This window comes from Myotis brandtii, unplaced genomic scaffold (assembly GCF_000412655.1).
Source record: "Myotis brandtii unplaced genomic scaffold, ASM41265v1 scaffold312, whole genome shotgun sequence".
NCBI classification, from domain to species: Eukaryota; Metazoa; Chordata; class Mammalia; order Chiroptera; family Vespertilionidae; genus Myotis; species Myotis brandtii.
In genome coordinates, this window is record NW_005361955.1 from 1,822,021 (window position 1) to 1,844,349 (window position 22,329).

The window sequence follows — 22,329 nt, forward strand, 5'->3', positions numbered from 1 at the left end:
TATAGACACACACACACACACACACACACACACACACACACACACATATATATAGAGAGAGAGACTCATTTAATCCTTACAATATACATGTGTGTTAGATAACATTCTAATATTGCACCCATTTTACAGATAGGAAAATTGAGGCATAGAGAGGTTAAATGATTTGTTCAATTTGTGAAAAAGGCAGAGGCAGGATTTGAACCCAAACTGCCTAGTTTCTGAGTTCATGCTCATAACTGCCACACTGTATAGTTGCTCTCTCAGCAGGTAGTGAGTTTCTAGAGTAGATTGTTCACTTGATTAGTAACTCCTCAAGTTTGGTAACACATAGGAAGTGAATTTAAAGGTCATTTTGTTCACACATGAGGAAACTCAGAACTGACCTCAGAAAGTTACTCGTGCAGGGTTGCACAAGGAGGTGGTGGTAGAACTGGAACCAGAATCCAGGCGTCCCTCCTGAGTGCCCTCTGCTCCACCATGGGCCACTTTGCCCCCCCACCCCCACCCCAGCCATACCTGCACATTCCCAGCATCCACCATCTGTTCTGTCAGGCTGCCCATAGAGTCTTTGTTCTCTGGATCCCAGCTACCAGCCATGTCTGATATGTGGCAGGTTTGGAGCTATAGAGGAGGGGCCTGCTTGTGACAGAATGCCCAGGCATCTGCCTCGGCCCCTGCCCATCCTTCCTTACAGGTGCAGAAGTTGGGGCTCAGATAGGTTATGTGACTTGCCTTCTGAGGTCAGCCAAGACCATTAATGCTTCCAAAGTGGATAATTCTCTCACTTATTCATTCTTTCAGTCAAAAGAAGGAATCTATGGTATGCCAGGCACCGCTCATGCAGAGGTGAAATTGATGGTCCCTGTCCTCCAGGGGAGACATAATTGGTGTCCATTTGCAGTCTCCTTGTAGTTTAGCATCTAATTCTGCACTGCTTAGTATTGCACTGCCCAGAAAGGATAACTAACCCAACCACTTCAGGGAGGGTATCAGGAAAGTCTCCTTGGAAGAGGTGATAGATGCCGTGGCTAAGTCTTAAAGGATAACTGGGAGTTAGCCAGGCAGGGAAGGGGAAAGGGACACTGAGGGGACAGCATCTGTAAAAACAAAGGTAGGAGAGAGCTCCCTATGCACAGAGAATTACAGGTTATTCAAGATCACAGCCGTGTTAGTGGCCACTTATTGGCACTCACTATGTATCAGACACTGTGTTGAGCATTAGCTCAACAACCTTCTGAGTTAGATGCTGTTTATATCCACATCTACAGATGAAGAAACCGAGCTGCAGTAAGGTTGAAGGTCACACAGGTAATGAGTGCCAGAGAATGAACTGAGAAGTTCATGGAATTTGCCCTCGGCAGCATGGAGGTCCTTCTGTGAACTCAATGCTTGTGGATCCAAGATCTCTGTCTGGCTGCCCCCATTGGTGCTGCCCCTCCTGACAGTTCTGTTTCCTCCCACAGGTGGAAGGACAGTCCAGAGCCCATGTCATCGCACAGGAACTGCTGTCTTCAGAAAAAGCGTGAGTCCCCAAGCAGCTGCCTGTGGCCTTGAGCTTGTTAACAGAGCATCACCCCTCCCTGGCTTACACAGGATGGGAATTAATGCAAACTCCACCTCCTTTCCCTCCACAGATACGTGGAGATGCTCCAGCACTTACATCTGGTGAGTTAATCATTCTAATTGCCAAAACAAATTGCCCTTTTACAAGGCGGTGATATAAGAAAAGCAATGAGGAAGCAGAGGTGATTTCCATGAACAGAGGCTTGGCAGTAGGCATCTGTTCTCAGAGGCTTTTCAGGGAAGCCTGTCTCCTAATTCACATGCTTCATGGTGGATGGTGCCATGCTTTCTGTGGACATGCCTCTCTGCCGGGTGGGGGCTGCTTGGGGGACGTGGTGCGATTTCTGGAAGGATAGCTTCCACTTCTTGAGGAAGGCAGAAGGAGGACAGCTGTAGTTTTGAGGTATTGCTGTGTGTGTGAGTTTGTGTGTGTGTGTAAGTGTGTATGTGTGTATGTGTGCATGTATATATGTGTGTGTGTGCATTATATATTTTGGTCCATATAGAGAAGGTGATGTGTTTGCATAGTGACAGAGCAGTTGGGGTATCATGAGGCTTTCCTCAGTTATCCCAACATTGGGGCAATTATGCCTGACTTGGTGGTAAAGGAATCCTCTGGACTCTCAAAGGAAAGGAGGCCAGACTTGGGAACTGCCCAGATATCAGACACCTCTACCCTTCACAACCCACAATATTGCCTAGAAAGTTTCCCTTTGCAGTCTGATTCAGTTCAACAGATATTTTTGAACGCTTGCTCATGACAAGAGTGGGGAAATGGAAAGACAGATCAGACAGGGCCCTTACCCAGGAACAGTCTGGCCAGTGAAGGAATCAGATTAGTGAATCAATATTATTCGGAGCACAAGGGGAGTGACTGACAACCTGGGGAAATCTAGGCAGGCTTCCCTGAGGAGGTGATATTAGAGGAAAGGAAATAGGGTACAGCAAAAATATGGAAATTGAAAGGATGTGGTGGGCTCAGCTACCCCAGGCATGTGACAGCTCCTTACTACTCTGGGCTTTTAAGTCATTTGCAGTCTCCTTGAGTTTAGCATCTGATTCTGCCCTGCTTGGTATTGTTTGCCATGTCTTTCCAAGAATGTCAGAGCTGGGGATGTCCACCCTGAACATTTTGTCGGTGTTGATTTGGAGGTTCAGAGGGAGTGACTTGCCAGGGTTACACAGCGACTGAGCCAGTCATTCTGATTCTCAGTACACTGTCGTCACGTGTTAATCCTGAATTCCCAACTGCCTTTGGATTTCCTCCGGGTAGGGACCTCTCTGGAAGAAGCAAAGCACCAAGCCAAATCTCTTGCTGAATGCAGCTGAGGTCCCTGTCAGTGATACTGCCTTGGGGTCGCATTGCCATGTAAGCAGGGGCCCCCAGATCCCGAGGAGGAGACCATCTGAGCCCCTTATTTTTGCCCTCAGGAAGAGAGCTTTGTGTGCATTATTCAACCACAAAGCCCTTGTGTATGAGATGTAACAGTATCCTCCTCCCACCTTTACATCTAAAAGATCTATTTAGCAAGGGCAGCAACGATCACTCATGTTTTTTGCTTCTCTCTCGCTTGCTTCTGAGCTGGCAGCATGTCAGAGAGGGGCTGGGCTTTTTTGTTTTATGACTTTGTTAAGAGGTTTTTAACTGGGAAACTTCCATCTGTGTTTGCACTGCTTCCTGCCAGTTGGAAAGCTGCTGAAGCTGCTGGTAATTCATAATAACCTGAGGAGGAAAAAAAAGAGCCCATAAAAATCACAACTCATAAGCTAGTTTCGGGAAATTGTGGTCTGGAGTTAATGTATGATGTCAGTGCTTATGGGGATAGAAATGGCAGAAATGCCACAACGTGACTCCAAGTCCTAGTCTGGGACCCTAGTCAGAAGGAGACTCATAGACTTTGGGGCGTTTCACACCACTCCCCAACCTGGATCTATTGCTGATTGCTAAGTCGGTAGGTTCTCTTTCAGAGCTTCTCCTTAGAGACGTGATGCTGTTGAAATCCCAAGGCTGCCCAGTGATGAGGAGGGGCGCCCGCACCTTCTAAACCTCCCCAGCTAGCAAAGTCCTTGACTCCATATGCTGTTGTTGAGAGGGGGATGAGGGTGGCCCCTGGTCTTCTGAGTTTGGGATTCAGCTCTGTGCTTATTAAATAGTACTAGTAGATAGAGCTAACTCAGAGATTACTAAAAATTCTGGTCATCCAAAATTGAATTGTAATGGTCAAGATCCTGTTTTGTAGAGCCTATTAATTAAGAATGGGTTTTACATGTTTTAAACGTTTGTGGGGGGAAAAGGCAAAGAAGACGGAATGCATGACTGAGACCATCTGTGGACCACAAAGCCTAAAGTATTTATCTGTCCCTTTACAGAAAAAGTTTGCTAACTTCTGGTTTAAAGACTCACTTTATCCTTCCAAGAACCTAGTCAAAAACACATTCATCCACCTGTCCATCTGCCTCCATTCATCTAGCCAGCCTTTCGCCCACTCATCTGTCCTTTCATCTAGCCATGCAGCCATTTACCATCCTCAGTTCATCCACTACTCATATGTGCACCCGTCCATCTAACCATCCACCCTTCTATTCATCCAGTCATTCAACTCTCCATCCATCCAACTTGCTCATTCCTTCTGAATGGAACAACACAGGATGTACCATAGGTAGTGAGACAGGCCTTGGAGCCCCAAAGATGAAAAAGGCCCCGAACCTGCTCTTGAGTAGTCTAGAGCGACATAAGTCTGCAGGAGCGTAAGGGAGGGAGAGACTCTCCTTTGGCCTATCTAGGAAGGTTGGTAGAAGAATTGACACTGGGGTGGACTTTGAATCATCCCACAAGGCCAGGTTCTGATGGAGGAGGGCACGGAAGGCAGGCAGTCAGCGTGGAAACGCTCACTGGCCTGCAAGTACAAGGTATGTCTGGATAATGGTGCATCATCACATATGGTTAGAACATGGATACGTTAGAACATGGAAAGGCAGGTTGGAGGTGGAATCAGGGGTCAGGTGATGGGTCCAAAAACAATGCTCGGACCAGATTGAGAAGTGCTTAAACTGTCAGGCTGACGTTTTATTTGGGCCAAGGCGTTGAAGGCCTGTTCAGAAGCCAGTCTGCCGACTAGGAGAGGTGACTGTGGCAGTTATCACCGTCTGACGCCCCAGGAGAAGTTCTTATACCTCAGAGGGCCCTACGTGGTCTGGTCCCTGTCTGCCTCTCCTGCACTGTCTCCAGCCACAGAGCGAATGAAGTCACGTCTCCTGGCTTTTCCACTTGCTTTTCCCTCCACCGGAATGTCCTACCCATGATCTTCTCATAGCCAGTTCCTCCTTCTCACTCTGGTCTCATTTCAAGTGTCACCTCCTCAAAGAAGAGGAGGTGCCCCAAAACTTAATGGCATAAAACAACCATTTTATTATACTCACAGATTTTCTGGACTTTGGACAGGGCAAGGTCGCGGGGAGCATGTCTCTGCTCCAAGATGTCTGGAGAAGACTTAAAGGCTGGGGCTGACTCACCTGAAACCAATATACTATTTTATGACAACTGTCACTGAAAAATAAATTTTAAAATAAATTAATTAAATTTTAATTTAAAAACAAAGGCTAGGGGTGACTTGATGGCCAGGGCCTGGAATCACCCAGAGGTGCCTTCACTCACATGGCTGCTGGTTGGTGCTGGCTGTTGTCTTGGACCTCAGCTGGGCTATTGGCCAGAACACTTACTTGTGACCTCTCCATGTGGTCTCTGCATGGGCAGGTTTGGGCTTCCTCACAGCATGGTGGCTGGGTTCCAAGAGTGAGTGTCCCAAGATCGAGCCAGGAGGAAGTGCGTAGCATTTTTATGATCTAGCCTTGGAAGTTATGTAACACCACTTCCACCATACTCTTATTAGTTGAGACAGTCACAAAGGTCCACCCAAGTTCAAGAGGAGGGAATGTAGTCTCTACCACTCAGCAGGAGGAGTATCAAGCTCACATTGCATAAAGACCATGTGAGATAGGAGATATTTCTATGGCGACTGTTGAAAATATACTCTAGAAGTCTTCCCTAATAATTCTGTGTCAGTTAAAAATTGTATTTGAGTCCTGGCCTGTGTTGCTCAGTGGTTAGAGTGTCAGCCTACAGACCTAAGGGTCAGGGGTTTCAATTCTTAGTCAAGGGCATGTACCTGGGTTGCAGATTTAATCCCTAGCCCTAGTCAGGGCCTGTGGAGGAGGCAACCTATCAATGTGTCCCTCTCATGTCAATGTTTCTTTCTCTCTCTCACTCTCTCTACCTCTCCCCCTCCCTCCTACTCTCTTTCCACTCTCTCTAAATATTAACGGAAAAAATATCCTCGGGCGAGGATTAACAAAAAAATTTGTATTTGACTGCTAGTAATAAAAACCCAATTATGATGGCTAAAATAATTTAGAGACTATTCTCCCATGTGAAATAGGTCCAGAAGTAGGAGGTCCAGGTCAAGTTTAGAAGCTCCACAAAGTCTCAGGGACTAAGGTTCCATCTATTTGCTGCATCCTTTCCATGGGTCCTCACGAGCACATAAGGCTGCTGCAGCTCTAGCCATCACCTCCATGTCCCAGGCAGGAAGAAGGAGGTGGTGGTGGTGGTGGGGGGAAGGAGGTGGGGGGTAGTAAAAGCTATGCTACTTTATGAGTTAGTTCACTTGAAAAAGAATTCCCCAAAATTTCTCTCAATGACTTCTACTTCCATTTCATTGCACACTCCTAGTTGCAAAGGAAGCCAGGTCAACTGGAAGTCAATTTGTCAAAGCTGGGTTCAGCTCAGTGGCTGTGCTTCTTGTGTGTTCATTCTGGGGCCCGGCTGAAGGGGGAGCAGGTACCCTGGGGAGGCTCTTCCCATGGTGATGGCAGGAGAGCTAGTAGAAACACCAGAAGGCTTCTAAGATTCCAGCTCAAAACTTGCTCTGTCCACATCCCACTGGCCAGAGCAAGTGCCATGGCCAGCCCAAAGGCAAGGGACAGGGATATGCTCTCTCCCACAATGAGTCTATGGCAAGTGTGGATGCAGGGAGGGCGAAGATCTGCAACTGTACTGCCTCTTCTACACTCTCTCATGCTTCATTTTATCTTCTTCATTGCCTCTTTAACTACCTAAAATTATCTAATTTATGCATCTGTTTGCTTGTTATGTTGTGTTTTCATTTTCATTCAGTTTTAAATACTTTCTCATTTCCCTTGTGATTTCTTATTTGACTTATGGATTATTTAAAATTATGCTGTTTAATTTCCAAATATCTAGAGTGAATTTTTTCAAATTTCCTTCTGCTGATTTCTAATTCTCTTGTGGTTGGAGAATGTATTTTGTGTGGTTTCAGCCCTTTTGAATTTTTTGAAATTTGAAAATTGTTTATGACCTGGCACGTCCTGGAGAATGTTCCATGTGTGTACTTGAGAAAGAATGTGTTTTCTGCTGTGATTTTTGAATTATCCATTGCTCCCTTCAATTTTGTCTGCTTTGCTTCATGGTTATGGGGGCTGTTTTTAGGTGCTTGTCTGTGGTCTGGCTCCCTCACTGAGCTTGGAGCTTCTTGAGAGCAGAACTTGACATTCCCAGTGGATTGTGATGCTCGGTACACCAATGGTACTCAGTAAATATCTGATGAGTGAGTGAGTGGTGGTGGGGTCAGCCCTTCCAGCCGTCTTAGCATCTCTTCAGTCAAAAATATTTTCTGAGCACTTCCTGTGTGGATACAGGGTACATATGGAGGAATGATAAGGGGAGGTCCCTGCCCACCAGAAACTGATGGCCTATGAGAGAGATGGGCATGGAAAAAACCCATATTAATCCTGTGGTGTCCAGGGGAAGCACCTGCTTTAAGCTTCTGGGGTCTGAAAAGGATTCCCGGAGGAAACATGACTAAGTTGAGATTTGAAGGCTGGGAGGAGGTAGCCAGGTGAAGGAGCAGTGAGGAAGGCTTGCATCTGGCAAAGGAATCAGGATGTACAAAGGCCTGGAGGCCAGTTAGAGAAGGGTGTGCTTGGGAACTGAAAGAAATTCAGCCTGTCTGGAATGTTGTGAGTGAGCGAGAGAACTGAGGCCAGCAAGGTATGGGGCGGACACGGAGAGCCCCATGAGGCATGTTTGGGGTTTGGGTTTTATCCCCTGAAGGCCCTGGGGAGGCTGCAGGGTGATTGCAGCAGAAGTGACAATGGACTGGAGTATTGTAGGCAGGTTTCAGGACTAATGTGCTTGGTGATTGATGGACTGTGGGGTGCATTAGAGGGAGGGAGGGCTCCAGGCTGACCCTGGATTTCTGGCTTGCTGACTGACTAAGAAGGCAAGTGCTGGAGGGGCTCAGGTTAGGCTTGGGGAAAGATGATGAGTTCATTGTGGGTCTTGTTAAGTGTGAGAGGCTCAGGGAAGACTACCCTAGTGGTCAGCTGGGCATGGGATGTGCACTGGAAGTGGTCAAATGTAGAGATGTTAACTGAAGCTCCTGGAGAGGCCCAGATTTCCCCAAGGGAGTATGTGCAATCAGGCGAGGGCTCTCAGGTACCCTGAGGAGGAAGAAGGTGGTGCCCTGGAGGGTGTGAGCCTAGGGACTGGCAGGTTTTCATAAAGGGGCCGAAGGGACTCCGGGAGAGGTTTGGGGAGGACAGAGTGCAGAAAGGCACGGGAGGCTTCTGGGTCCAACCTGCGAGCATCCCACTCACGCACCCCTGCTTTCCTCAGTGGCAGTGACCACTTGAAAGGGTGTCAGGAGAGCCCAGGACAGAGCCCGACTTCTCAGACTGCTCCGAGAAAAAGGAGATTCATTCAGAAGCCCTCCCTCATCACTCTGTGGGAGTTTCATTAGGCTGTGGCCTCAGTGCCGACATGACAGGCCAATGCCGGATCTAGCAGGACTGTTGTAATTTATGAGTTTGCCTACCTAAATTGGTGTGTCATCGGTGTGCTCCCCACCGCAGTCCCCTCTTCCCTCGCCCAGCGGCTCTTGCTCCTCATAATGGTCAGTGTCCAGTGTCTTAGATGCTGTAGAGGAGTGGGGGGCGGTGAGCATGTGTTGACCTCTTATGTGTGCTTAACAGTTTATATACATTATTTAATTGCACATAATTTGTGCTCAGTAAATATTTTCTCAGATGGCCGGATGGGCCCCAAACTGAACCTCAGAGAAGATCACTTACCCAAACTCACACAGCCAGTGAGAAGGGAGGCCAGGGCTGTTTGACTCCAGAACCCTGGATGTGGAACAGTCCGGTTAGGTGGTGAGGAGCCCCATGAGGGAGGAAACCAGTGTGAGTGCAAGGAATGCAGTCAAGGAAGGCTTCTTGGGAGAGGGAGTTTTGAAATGGACATGAATGGACAGAAAGTAGCAACAGATCTTCCAGAGGATAGGAGCAACAGGAATAAGTGCACAGAGAGTTGGGGTATGGGAGTTGGGGTGGGGTATGAGGTGTACAGGAAGTGGACAGAGAGCGGTCTTTAGAGTGAGCCTGAATGCCACGTCCTAAGGTATTTCAAAGAGAAGCGTAGGAGTTTGGGAGCCCTGAGGACTTGAGCAGGGAAGGTTGGTCTAGTAGGTTGAGTGGGAGGGAGTGATACTGGGGACAAAGTTTAAGCCCCAAAATGCTTGTATTTTCATTCAGTCCAGGAAAATAAATTGCTATGTGACCCTGCAAAGTCTCTTGTGCCTTCCTCCCTCACCTTGAAGTAGCTGGTGGGACTCAGACATTTTTAGCCACAGACGCTTGTCTTCAAATAAAATTTTACTGAGAACCTGGGAAGAGTGGATGAAAGTGGAGGTGCTTTGGTTCAAAGGCATATGGAGGCCAAAGTTTGGGCTCCCTTAACCCTGGGTCTCCATGGAGCACAGTGTGAAAAATATTCATCTAAATCAATGGTTCTCAAAGTGGGTCCCCAAACCAGCAGTGTCAGCATTACCTGGGAGCTGGTGAGAAATGCATATTCTTGGGCTCCCTCACAACTGCTAAATAAAAAACTCGGGGGGTGAGGTTCAGCCCTGTGTTTTAATGACCGCCCCCCAACCCCAGGAGCTATGGATGGACAGTAACTTTGAGACTCACAGACAGATGATCCTGTAAGGCCCCTTCAGCATGGACTCTCTGATTCCCTGCCCCCAGAAGCCAGCATCCGCTAGGACACTGATTCCCAACCCTGGTTGTACATGGGTACCTGGGAGTGTTAAAAACTACAGATGCTCATCCCACCCTCAGAGATTTGTACTTAATTGGTCCAGGGTGCTGCCCGGTCATCCAGAGTTGAAAAGCTCCCCAGATAATTCCAATTTGCACCTAAAACTGAGAACCTAGTGAAAAAGTAGCAAACATTCATTCAGCACAGTTAGAAACAAAGCCAGGTCAATGTGAGGGTAAAACCAAAGGGAATGAGACGCATTCTGCTCTCTGCTTAGTTGGAGGGACGATAACAGAAATATTCAGAGTAAGTAAACAGCCTGACAATGCAAAATTTTTCCAAGCCATTGCTTTTCAGGCTGGGATATTTATAATCCTACCAACGGTGTGCAGTAGGTGCCCAGGAATACGCGAGGCCACAAGATAAACAGAGCACATTTTCTAAGCGCTTCTGCTTTGCTCTAGATACATAATTTTAAATAAATTAAATCAGGCATGGGTATATTTTGGAGAATAATGTAAAATATGCATTAACTTTTAAGCTAAAATATGAGACTTCAGAGACATTCTGAGACCAGGGTGGCTCCCTTCAGGCTGTGACCCAACATTTCCGGAGGCTATAGGACACATGAGAGGACCTTACACTGACTGCTGAAGTAACCTAGGAAATGACCTCATGGTGGAGGTGGCATTTGAAGCAGCTTTGAAAGATAAGCAAGATATGAATCAGGCACAGAACAAAGACAGAGGCTGGAAAAGAGGAGTCATAAAAGCAGCAGTGCTCAAAGTGTGGTTCTGGGACCAGCAACAACAGCAGCACCTGGCAACTGGGGAGATAGTAAAATTATCCAGTCCCACCTTGACCTACAGAATGGAAACTCTGGGTCCGGTGAGCAATCTGTGTACTTTGAACAAGTTCGTCAAGTGACTGTGAGGCACACTTAACTTAGAGAACCACTGGTACACAGAAATGAGCAGTCAGCTACAGAGGTAGGCTGGACCGGCTTTTGAAGGGCCATGAACTCCAGGCCCGGGATTTCCACTTGGCCCTGAGGTCTAGACACAAATAAAGGTTTTAGAGGAGACAAAACCTTCAGTGGGGAAAAGAAGTGCTTGTTCTCTCTCCCTCAGGGGCCTCAGAGAACTGGTTTTTTAAACAAGTTTTACATACAGTTAAATGAACAAATCTTAAAGAGAGGGCTCCAATTTTTAATAACTGTGTGCATTTGTAACCACCATCCTGACATAGAACATTTCCATCATGCAGAAGATGCCTCTCATGCCCCTCCTCAGCCAGTCACTCCCCAGAGGTTGCCACTATTTTGCCTTCCATCACATTCCATTGGGTTAGCCTGTTCTTGAAACTCATATGAATGGAATCATGAATTATGTATTCTTTTGTGTTTTGTGTCTGGTGTCTTTAGCTTAACTTAATGTGCGAGAGTCATCCACATTTTCATATATATATATATTCTTTTGTATGGATATACCATAGTTGGTATATCTATCCTTCTGTTAATGATTATTTATTTGGGTTGTTTCTAGTCTGGGCTATTACAGGCAGATCTCAGAGATATTGCAGGTTCAGTTCTTCACTATTGCAGTAAAAGTGAGTTATAATCTTTGCTGGTGGAGGGTTTTGCCTTCCATTTGCACACACAAAAAATCTGTAAAAGTGTATTAAAGCGAAGCACAGGTATGCCTGTATAAAGCTGTTATATCTTTTAAGGAACATATGCAGTCATTTCTCCTCAGTATTTTACCTTGGAGTGGAATTGATAGGCCATAGATTTGGCTTTATTATAAACTGCCAAATAAGTTTACAAAGAGGTTGAAGAAATATATACTCCCACACTGAGGTGTGGGAATACAACTTATTCCTCAGGCTTACCAGCTTATTGGTATTGTCAGTCTTTTTACTCACGGCCATTCTGGTGATTGTGAAGTGGTTTCTCACTTTGGTTTTAATTGTCATTTCCCTGAAGATAAATGAAATTGAATATTTTTCCTTCTGTTTATTAACCATTTGGAAATCCTTATTTGAAAAGTGTCTTTTGCTTCTTTTTTAATTGGGTTGTCTGTCTTTTTCTTATTGATTTGTAGGAGTTCTTTACATATCCTGGACACAAGCTCATTTTCAGACATGTGTATTGTGAACATTCTCCCAGTCTGTGCCTTCCCTATTCAATTTTTTTAACAGCTTAATTGATATATAAATTTCATACCATCCAGTTCAGCCATTTAAAGTATAAAATTCAATGGTTTTAAGTATGTTCAGAGTTGTGCAATTATCACCACAATCATTCTCATCACCCCCAAAAGAATCCCCATCCACCTGAGGTAGCACTCTCCTTCCCCCCACCCACTCCAAGCCCTGTGCATCCACCAGTCTTGTTCTGTCTCTATTAGATTGGCCTATTCTGGATATTTCATATAAAGGGAATTATGTAATTTGTGGTCTTTTGTCTTTGGCTTCTTTTACCTAGCATAATGTTTTTAAGGTTCATCTATGTCATATGTAGCATCTAACAGTACTTCATTCCTTTTCATGGCTAAGTAATATTCCATTGTGTGGCTAGACCACATTTTGTTTATCTGTTCATCACTGGATAGACATTTGGGTTCTTTCCACTTTTTTATTATTTTGAGAATGCTGCTATGAACATTTATGTACAAATTCTTACATGAATATATGCTTATCATTCCCTTGGGTACATACCTAGGAGAGCAATTGCTGGATCACATGGTAACTTTTTAACCTTTTGAGGAACTGCCAGACTGTTTTCCAAGTGGCTACACCATTTTACATTCCCACCATCATAATGTGAGGGTCCCATTTTCTCCACTTCCTTTCAGTGCTTGTTTTTATATGTATGTCTTTTTTAGTGGTATCTCATTGTGGTTTTGATTTTAAATTTTCCTAATGACTAATGATGTTGGGCATCTTTTCATGTGCTTCTTGGTCATTTGTATACTTTCTTTGGAGAAATGTCCCTTCAAATCCTTTGCCCATGTTTAATGGGTTGTCTTTTTATTATAATTCTGTATAGAAGTCACTTGTCAGATATATGATTTGCAAATATTTCCTCCCATCCTGTAGGTTGTCTTTTCACTCTCTTGATGGTGTCTTTTGAACCACAAAAGTTTTTAATTTTTAATTTCTCTGAAGCCTAATTTCTCTATTTTTCTTTTGTTGCTTGTGCTTTGTTGTCACATCTAAGAAACTTTGCTTAGCCCCAAATCACCAACATTTACTCCCATATTTTCTTCTAAGAAGACCAAGCACCCAGCACCCCTGGGAGAGGGAGTTTAAGCTCTTCCATTTAAGTCTTTGATTTTGAGTTAATTTTTGTATATGATGTAAAGAAGGAGTCCAAGTTGATTTTGCATGTGAATATCCAAATAGCTCAGCACAATTTGTTAAAAAGATGATTTTTCCCCCATTGCATGCTTTTTGGCATCCTTGTTGATAATCACGTGATCATAATGTGAAGGTTTATTTCTGGATTCTCAATTCTATTCCATTGATCTATATGTCTGTCCTCATGCCAGCACCACACAGTCTTGATTCCTATAGCCTTATAGCAAGCTTTGAAATCAGGAAGTGTGAGCACTCCAACTTTGTTCTTTGTCAAACTTGTTTTGGCTCTTCTGGGTCTCTTGCACGCCCATATGAATTTAGGATCAACTTGTTAATTTCTGTTAAAAAGGCATTTGGGATTTTGATAGAGGTTGAGACGAGTCTGTATATCAAGCTGGAGAGTGTTGACCTCTTAACAATATTAAGTTGTGAACATGGGACATCTTTCTATTTACTTAGGTCTTTAATTTCTTTCAACAGTGTTTTGTTGTTTTCAGAGTACAGGTTCTATGCTTCTTTGTTAAATTTATTCCTAAGCATTTTTTTTTTCATCTTACCACTTTTAAAATGATTTTAACCTTTTATTTAAAAATAATTTCAATTTTACAGAAAAGTAACAAGAGTAGGAGTAGTACATTAAACAATCAAATTCCCCTTTTCCATATTCATCTTTTAACATGAAGTCCAAATTATATATATTTTTTGTATAGTTAGTAATATTTGTAGACATTTTTTTGGTCAATAGTTTTTTCAGTGCTTTCTAGAGAGAGTGGAAGGGAGGGAGGGAGAGAGGAGAAAGAGAGAGAGAGAGAGAGAGAGAGAGAGAGAGAGAAAGAAAGAGATGCATCAATGTGAAAGAGACACATTGACCAGCCACCTCCACGCTCACTGACCCAGGCCAGGGATCAAACCTGCAACCCAGGCACATGATCCCCACTGGGAATCGAACCCGCAACCCCTCGGTGTGTGGGCTGACACCCTAACCACTGAGCAACACCTTTTACATTTTAAGATGTCTGTGCATGCCCACAGAGAATTATTTTCAGGGTTTCAAAGTACCCTTCAGTGGTTGACCCGGCCAAGTGAAGTTGTGTCCCCTGTGCAGCTCAGGGCTTGCCAAGGCGTTTGTGACATGGGGGTCATGGTTGAGGTTGTGTGTTTGGTCAAATGGGATCCCAGTGAATCCACTTAACTTTTGGCAGTGACATCAGTAGTTTAACCACCTCCAAGGACATTGTGTCTACCCACTAACTGTTCAGCCCAGAGAACAGGGATGCTGTGTCACCCAGAAAACTCAATAGTGGGTTTGGAGAAGGGGAACGGATTCAGGGGACAAGGCCCCTGAATGTGAGCTCCCCTCTTCTACTGCAAGCAAGCCCGTTGCTCCTGAGAGCCCTGTCTGGGTCACCAATAGAAGGAAGACTTGGCGTGGGGCAATGGGAAGAGCTAGGGTTTTGGAATCAGGCTGATTTGGGCTCAATCTTGCCATCTTGGGCAGAGCAGGCTAACAATTATTTAAAAACCAGCTCTGGGCAGTTGACCTCCCCAAACCAGTTTTAAGTAGAGAAGCCGTATAGCCTCAGAGGCCAACCCCAAAACACTGCCACCCAGAGGCTGAGCCACAAACTGACTCTTAGGTGAACACAAATTAAGGCAGTCTGGATCACAAATACGGCCTGCTTTAAAATCAGGACTGTGATTTACAACACGGAGGAACAGTGTATCACAGGGAAATTCAACACTCTCCTAAATACCTGGCAGGACTAAGCAGATCCAAGCAACAGCAGCCTCCTGATCACCACACCCTCTGTCTGAGGAACAGCAGCTGTACGTGAAGCCTCCCCCCACCAGCCAGAAGAGCCACCACAGCTGTGAACAACACCCACCAGAGGAGCTGCTGCCAACTGAGGAGCAGCTGCTACCGCAACCACCCAAGGAGCAACCACAGCCCAAGGAGCCACTGCCACCCAGGGAGCAGCCACTGAACGACTCAACATCTAGATATGTCAGTGAGATCAAACATGGGTAGGCAAAGAAACCCCCAAAGGAAAGAAAAGGAGGACTCGCCAGAAAAGCAGCTAAGTGAGACAGAGGCATGCAACATGACAGAAAAAGAATTCAGAATAAGGGTCCTAGCGTGCATAAACCGGATGGAGGAAAAAATCAACTACTTATGCAAGAAGCAAGAAGAAACAGATGAAAAAATCAATAACTTATGCAAGACCCAAGAAGAAATGAAGAGCGATATAGCTGCAATAAAAAACACCATTGAAAGCATCAACAGTAGACTAGGAGAAGCGGAGGACCGAATTAGTGAATTAGAAGACAAGGAAGCAAAACACACCCAAACTGTACTGCAATTGGAGAAAAAAATTAAAAGACAGGAGGAGAGCCTAAGGGAGCTTTGGGACAACATGAAACGAAACAACATACGAATAATAGGGGTGCCAGAACAACAGAAAGATGAACAAGGATTAGAAAACCTACTCGAAGAAATAATATCAGAAAACTTCCCTGAAGTGGGGAAGAAAAAAGTCACACAAGCACAGAGAGTCCCAAACAAGGTGAACCCGAAAAGACCCACACCAAGACACATCATAATTACCATGGCAAATGTTCAGGACAAAGAGAGAATCTTACAGGCTGCAAGAGAGAGACGGAAAGTTACATACAAGGGATCTCCCATTAGATTATCAAATGATTTCTCAACAGAAACACATCAGGCCAGAAAAGAATGGACAGAAATTTACAAAGTGATGCAAAGCAAAGGACTGAACCCAAGAATACTCTATCCAGCAAGGCTATCATTCAAAATTGAAGGGGAAATAAGAAGCTTCACAGACAAAAAAAGGCTAAGGGAGTTTATCACCACCAAGCCAGCAATGCAAGAAATGCTAAAGGGACTGGTGTAAAAAGAAGGAATAAAAAGCTCAGAAAGAAAACAGCCACACAAAAAAAGAAATGGCTACAAACAAGTACCTTTCAATAATAACTTTAAACGTAAACGGACTAAATGCTCCAACCAAAAGACATCGAGTGGCTGAATGGATAAAAAAACATGACCCATACATCTGCTGTCTACAAGAGACCCACCTCATTAGAAGGGACTCACACAGACTGAAAGTGAAGGGATGGAAAAATATCTTTCAGGCAAATGGAAAGGAAAAGAAAGCTGGGGTAGCAATACTTATATCAGACAAAATAGACCTCAAAGTGAAGGCCATAACAAGAGATAAGGAAGGCCACTTCATAATACTAAAGGGATCAATACAACAAGAAGATATAACCCTGGTAAACATATATGCACCCAATGCAGGAGCACCCAAATACATAAAAAAACTCCTGGAAGATATCAAAGGAGAGATCGACAACAATACAATCATAGTAGGGGACTTTAATACACCACTGACATCACTGGATAAGTCCTCTAGACAAACAATCAGCAAAGAAACAGCAATCCTAAATGACTCACTAGATCAGATGGACTTAATAGACATCTTCAGAACACTTCACCCCAAAGCCATGGAATATACATTCCTCTCAGGTGCTCATGGGACATATTCAAAAATAGACCACATATTGGGTCACAAGCAAAGTCTCCACAAATTCAAGAAGATTGAAATCATAAAAAGCTTCTTCTCAGACCACGATGGCATAATGTTAGAAATAAACTACAATAAAAACAACCCAAAATACTCAAACACTTGGAAGCTGAATAGCATGTTATTAAATATTGATTGGGTTACCAATGAGATCAAAGAAGAAATTAAAAACATCCTGGAAACTAATGACAATGAAAACACAACAATCCAAAACCTATGGGACACAATGAAAGCAGTCCTGAGAGGGAAGTTTATAGCTCTACAGGCCTATCTCAAAAAACAAGAAAAAATGGTAGTAAATCATCTAACTCTTCAACTCAAAGAATTAGAAAGAGAGCAACAAGAAAACCCCAGAGTGAGCAGAAGGAAGGAGATAATAAAGATTAGAGCAGAAATAAATGACATAGAGACCAAAAAAACAATACAGAAAATCAATGAAACCAAGAGCTGGTTCTTTGAAAGGATAAACAAGATTGACAAACCTCTAGCCAGGCTCACCAAGAAGCAAAGAGAGAGGACCCAAATAAACCAAATCAGAAACGATAGAGGCGAAATAACAACAGACCCCACAGAAATACAAATGATTGTTAAACAATACTATGGACAGCTCTACTCCAACAAACTAGACAACCTGGAGGAAATGGACAAATTCCTAGGAAAGTACAACATTCCAAAACTCAATCAGGAAGAATCTAAAAATCTCAATAGGCCAATAACTATGGAAGAAATTGAAGCAGTCATCAAAAAGCTCCCAGCAAACAAAAGCCCAGGACCAGATGGCTTCTCAGGGGAGTTTTACCAAACTTTCAAGGAAGAACTAAAACCTATCCTCCTCAGACTACTACAAAAAATTCAGGAGGAAGGAACACTTCCAAGCTCATTCTATGAAGCCAGCATCACCCTAATACCAAAACCAGGTAAAGACAACACAATGAAAGAGAATTACAGGCCAATATCCCTCATGAACATAGATGCCAAAATCCTCAACAAAATCTTAGCAAATCGGATCCAACAGTACATCAGAAGGATCATACACCATGACCAAGTAGGATTTATCCCAGGAATGCAAGGATGGTACAACATCCGTAAATCAATAAACGTAATACATCACATAAACAAATTGAAAGAAAAAAACCACATGGTCATATCAATTGATGCAGAAAAAGCATTCGACAAAATCCAACACCCATTTTTGATAAAAACTCTCAGCAAGGTGGGAATAGAAGGATCATACCTCAACATAATAAAAGCCATATATGACAGGCCCACAGCCAACATCATACTCAATGGACAAAAACTAACACCATTTCCCCTAAGAACAGGAACAAGACAGGGATGCCCACTCTCGCCACTCCTCTTCAACATAGTCCTGGAAGTATTAGCCATTGCAATTAGACAAGAAGAAGAAATAAAAGGCATCCAAATTGGAAAAGAGGAAGTAAAACTGTCCTTATTTGCAGACGACATGATATTATACATACAAAACCCTAGAGACTCCATCAAAAAACTACTAGACTTAATACATGAATTTGGCAATGTAGCAGGATACAAAATTAACCCCAAGAAATCTGAGGCATTTCTATACACCAATAGTGAACTTTCAGAAAGAGAGATTATAAAAACAATCCCATTTACCATCGCACCAAAAAAATTAAGCTACCTAGGAATAAACTTAACTAAAGAGGTAAAAGACCTCTACTCAGAAAACTACAGGACGTTGAAAAAAGAGATAGAGGAAGACATAAAGAGATGGAAGAACATACCATGTTCTTGGATTGGTAGAATCAACATCATTAAAATGTCCATACTACCCAAAGCAATCTATAAATTCAACGCACTTCCCATTAAAATACCAATGGCCTACTTCAAAGATCTAGAACGAACTCTCCAAAAATTCATCTGGAATAAAAAAAGACCCCGAATAGCTGCAGCGATCCTGAGAAAGAACAAAGTAGGTGGGATCTCAATGCCAGATATCAAGCTGTATTACAAAGCCACTGTTCTCAAAACTGCCTGGTACTGGCACAAGAACAGACATATAGATCAGTGGAATAGAATAGAGAGTCCAGAAATTAGCCCGAACCAATATGCTCAATTAATATTTGACAAAGGAGGCAAGAACATACAATGGAGCCAAGATAGTCTCTTCAATAAATGGTGTTGGGAAAATTGGACAGATATATGCAAGAAAATGAAACTAGACCACCAACTTACACCATACACAAGAATAAACTCAAAATGGATAAAGGACTTAAATGTACGACAGGAAACCATAAAAATTCTAGAAGAATCCAAAGGCAACAAAATCTCAGACATATGCCAAAGCAATTTCTTCACTGATACAGCTCCTAGGGCAGTTGAAACTAAAGAGAAAATGAACAAATGGGACTACATCAAAATAAAAAGCTTCTGCACAGCAAAAGAAACCATCAACAAAACAACAAGAAAACCCACTGCGTGGGAAAACATATTTGCCAACGTCATATCTGATAAGGGCCTAATCTCCAAAATTTATAGGGAACTCATACAACTTAACAAAAAGAAGATAAACAATCCAATCAAAAAATGGGCAAAGGATCTAAATAGACACCTTTCAAAAGAGGACATTCAGAAAGCCAAGAGACATATGAAAACATGCTCAAAGTCACTAATCATCCGAGAGATGCAAATCAAAACAACAATGAGGTACCATCTCACACCTGTCAGAATGGCTATCATCAACAAATCAACAAACGACAAGTGCTGGAGAGGATGTGGAGAAAAAGGAACACTTGTGCACTGCTGGTGGGAATGCAGACTGGTGCAGCCACTATGGAAGACAGTATGGAGTTTCCTCAAAAAACAAAACATGGAACTCCCATTTGACCCTGTGATCCCACTTCTAGGAATATATCCCAAGAAACCAGAAACACCAATCAGAAAGGATATATGCACCCATATGTTCATAGCAGCACAATTCACCATAGCTAAGATCTGGAAACAGCCTAAGTGCCCATCAGTAGATGAATGGATTAGAAAACTGTGGTACATCTACACGATGGAATACTATGCTGCTGTAAAAAAGAAGGAACTCTTACAATTTGCAACGGCATGGATGGAGCTGGAGAGCATTATGCTAAGTGAAATAAGCCAGTCAATGAAGGAAAAATACCACATGATCTCACTCATTCATGGATAATAGAGACCATTATAAACTTTTGAACAATAATAGATACAGAGGCAGAGCTGCCTCAAACTGATTGTCAAACTGCAGTGGGAAGGCCAGAGAGGGTTGGGGGGCAGAAGGGAGGGGAGTAAGAGATCAACCGAAGGACTTGTATGCATGCATATAAGCATAACCAATGGACATAAGACACTGGGGGGTAGGGGAGGCCAGGGGATTGTCAAGGGCGGGGGAAAAAAGGACACATATGTAATACCCTAAAAAGAAAAAAAAAATCTTGGTGGTGTTGGATAAGTTGCTTAATTTCTCTGGGCATAATTCCCTTACTGGTAAAATGGAAATAATAATAATGCCAAAGCGATAGGCTTCTTGTGAGGATGAAATGAGAAAAGGAATGTACAGTGTTGAGCATGCGGTGGCTCACATGGCATGTGTCCTCAGTAAGTGTCAGCTGTTGTCATTTGTTGAGCACCTTCCTTGGGCTGAGTTCTAGGGTTACAGAGATAAGTAGTACCCAGTCTAAGGAGAAGGAAGGCACAGAAGGAAGTATTCCTAAAACACGACAGAAGGCAGTCTGCACAAACCCTGTGAAGAAGGTATTCGTACTCCCATTTCACAAAGGGGGAAATTGAGGTTCATGGAGATGAAGGGACTTGCCCAGGGTCACCCATAGGGGTATATCTAGGTAGAGGATTCGTTTGTTTTCTGAAGCCCTATAAGGTTGCAGCAGGGACTCCACAAAGAGCTGGGGAAGCAAGTACGATGAGCGGGTGGACTGGTTCAGGAAGGCCTCGGGTTCAGAGGGGTTTGGATTGAACCCTGCGGGCATTGGGGCCAGTCAGTTCTTCCTCCTTATTGTCTCTAGTCCCTCCACTCTCTCTGTTCCCTTAGCCAGACTCTGGTCCAGTTTCGAGTCTTGAACTCTCTCCTGCTCTCCTAGAATGGCCGCCTCACTGGTCTCGCTCCCATTCTGGCCACCCCCAGTTTCTCCCAACAGAGTGAACTTTCTAAGCGTCTGATCACATTGCTCCCTGCTTAGCTCTAGTCAATAGTTCCCCATCACCCTAGGATGAAAGACAAGTCCCTTGAAAAGTTTTCAGGGCCATGTAGGATGGGACCCCTGCCTGACCCTCCAGCATCAGCATGTTCCAGTCCCGTGCACTTCTTTCAAGGGTGCACATACCCCCACACACTGCACCCAAACTCACTCAACTCCTCAGTTCCTCCTCCACTTCAGGGCCTTTGCGCATTGCTGCCCCCTCTACCTGGAACACTCCCCCTCTTGTCCCAGTGTAGGTGTTACCTCCCTGGCAGGCCTTCCCAGAGCTAAGCCAGGTCTGCCTCGTAGGGACTGCCATGGCCCCTTGCTTTCCCCCACCACAGCACATACACCCCTGTGTTGAAATGACCTCTTTACTCATTTCTTTTCCCCCAGATTACAAACTCTTTGAGGGCAGAACTGCATCTCTCCTGCTCCCACTCTCTCCCAAGGCTTGATGCTGAGCGGGCATTCAGTATATTTGTTGAATGAGTGAGGGGATGAGGGCCGGGGATCTTCCACCGCCTTCCTGCCTGGGAGATGGATGCCAGGACCCCCAGGGGCGATGGTGGGTCAGAACTACTGAGGGAGCAGAAACTCTCAGGGAGTGATGGATGGTGTGGCTGGCACTCAGCGCTTCCAGCTGATGCATGAGTTTTAAGAACGGATGTATGTGGCGATTCTGATTATGCTCCAGTTTTTTAAATGAGTCACGTTGATGATGGCCATCCTGCCCATTGGGACTGAGTCAATTTAGTGAGAATTAATTACAGACAAGAAACCAGCTTGCAGAGTAGTTAATATTGAAACTCCCTGGAGTATGATGCAAATGCAACCGTCAGTCCTGTCTTTGCTTGTCCTTCTCTCCCGCTCCCTGCCCACCCCCTTTCTGTGGTGCTCAGGGCCTGGGCATCGGGATGACTGGATTCTAATCTTGGCTTCCCCATGACTCACTCTCCTTTTCTGTTAAATAAGGGTCCGGCAATCCATCAATTAGCAAGCATTGAATCGCTCCTTCTCTGTCACATACTCTGCTGGACCTGAGAAACACAGCAGGAAACAAAACAGACATGGACCTGCTCTGAAAATGTCATGTCTAAAATATAATCATAACTGCCTCAAGGACAGCACTTTACAGTTTTAAACATCAGAACGCACTCCCAGCAGCCTCATGCTATACGGTTATCCCCATGTTACAGGTGAGAAAACTGAGGCTCAGATAGGTTACAGTTTGCCCACAGTCATTCAGCTACTCTTGTGCTATAGTTAGGCTTGAACCCGGCCAATGAGAGAATATGTCGAAAGTCCTCTGTCAATCAGCAGCTCAAGCGAGAGGGGTTATTGTCCTCATCAGGATGTTTTCTTTCTTCCTCGGGGATGCCAGGGCTGAGAAGACTCTGCTGGGCTGGAGGCTGGATCCTAAACATGGAGACTCACAAGGAAAGAATGGGAGGGTCCTCTTGCTCCCAGGTCAACAGAGAAC

At 44.2% G+C, this 22,329-nt stretch overlaps 1 protein-coding gene across 2 annotated transcripts in view; it reads left to right on the top strand.

The window, feature by feature from the left end:
* The window catches only part of FGD5 (FYVE, RhoGEF and PH domain containing 5), a 114,793-nt gene that overhangs the window by 57,666 nt on the left and 34,798 nt on the right, over window positions 1–22,329 (top strand). For both annotated transcript variants that reach the window (XM_005870020.2, XM_014542714.1), the window contains exons 4-5: window positions 1,464–1,522; window positions 1,635–1,665. In XM_005870020.2, coding sequence (XP_005870082.1) covers window positions 1,464–1,522; window positions 1,635–1,665 — 90 coding nt within the window. The remainder of the gene's footprint in view (window positions 1–1,463; window positions 1,523–1,634; window positions 1,666–22,329) is intronic.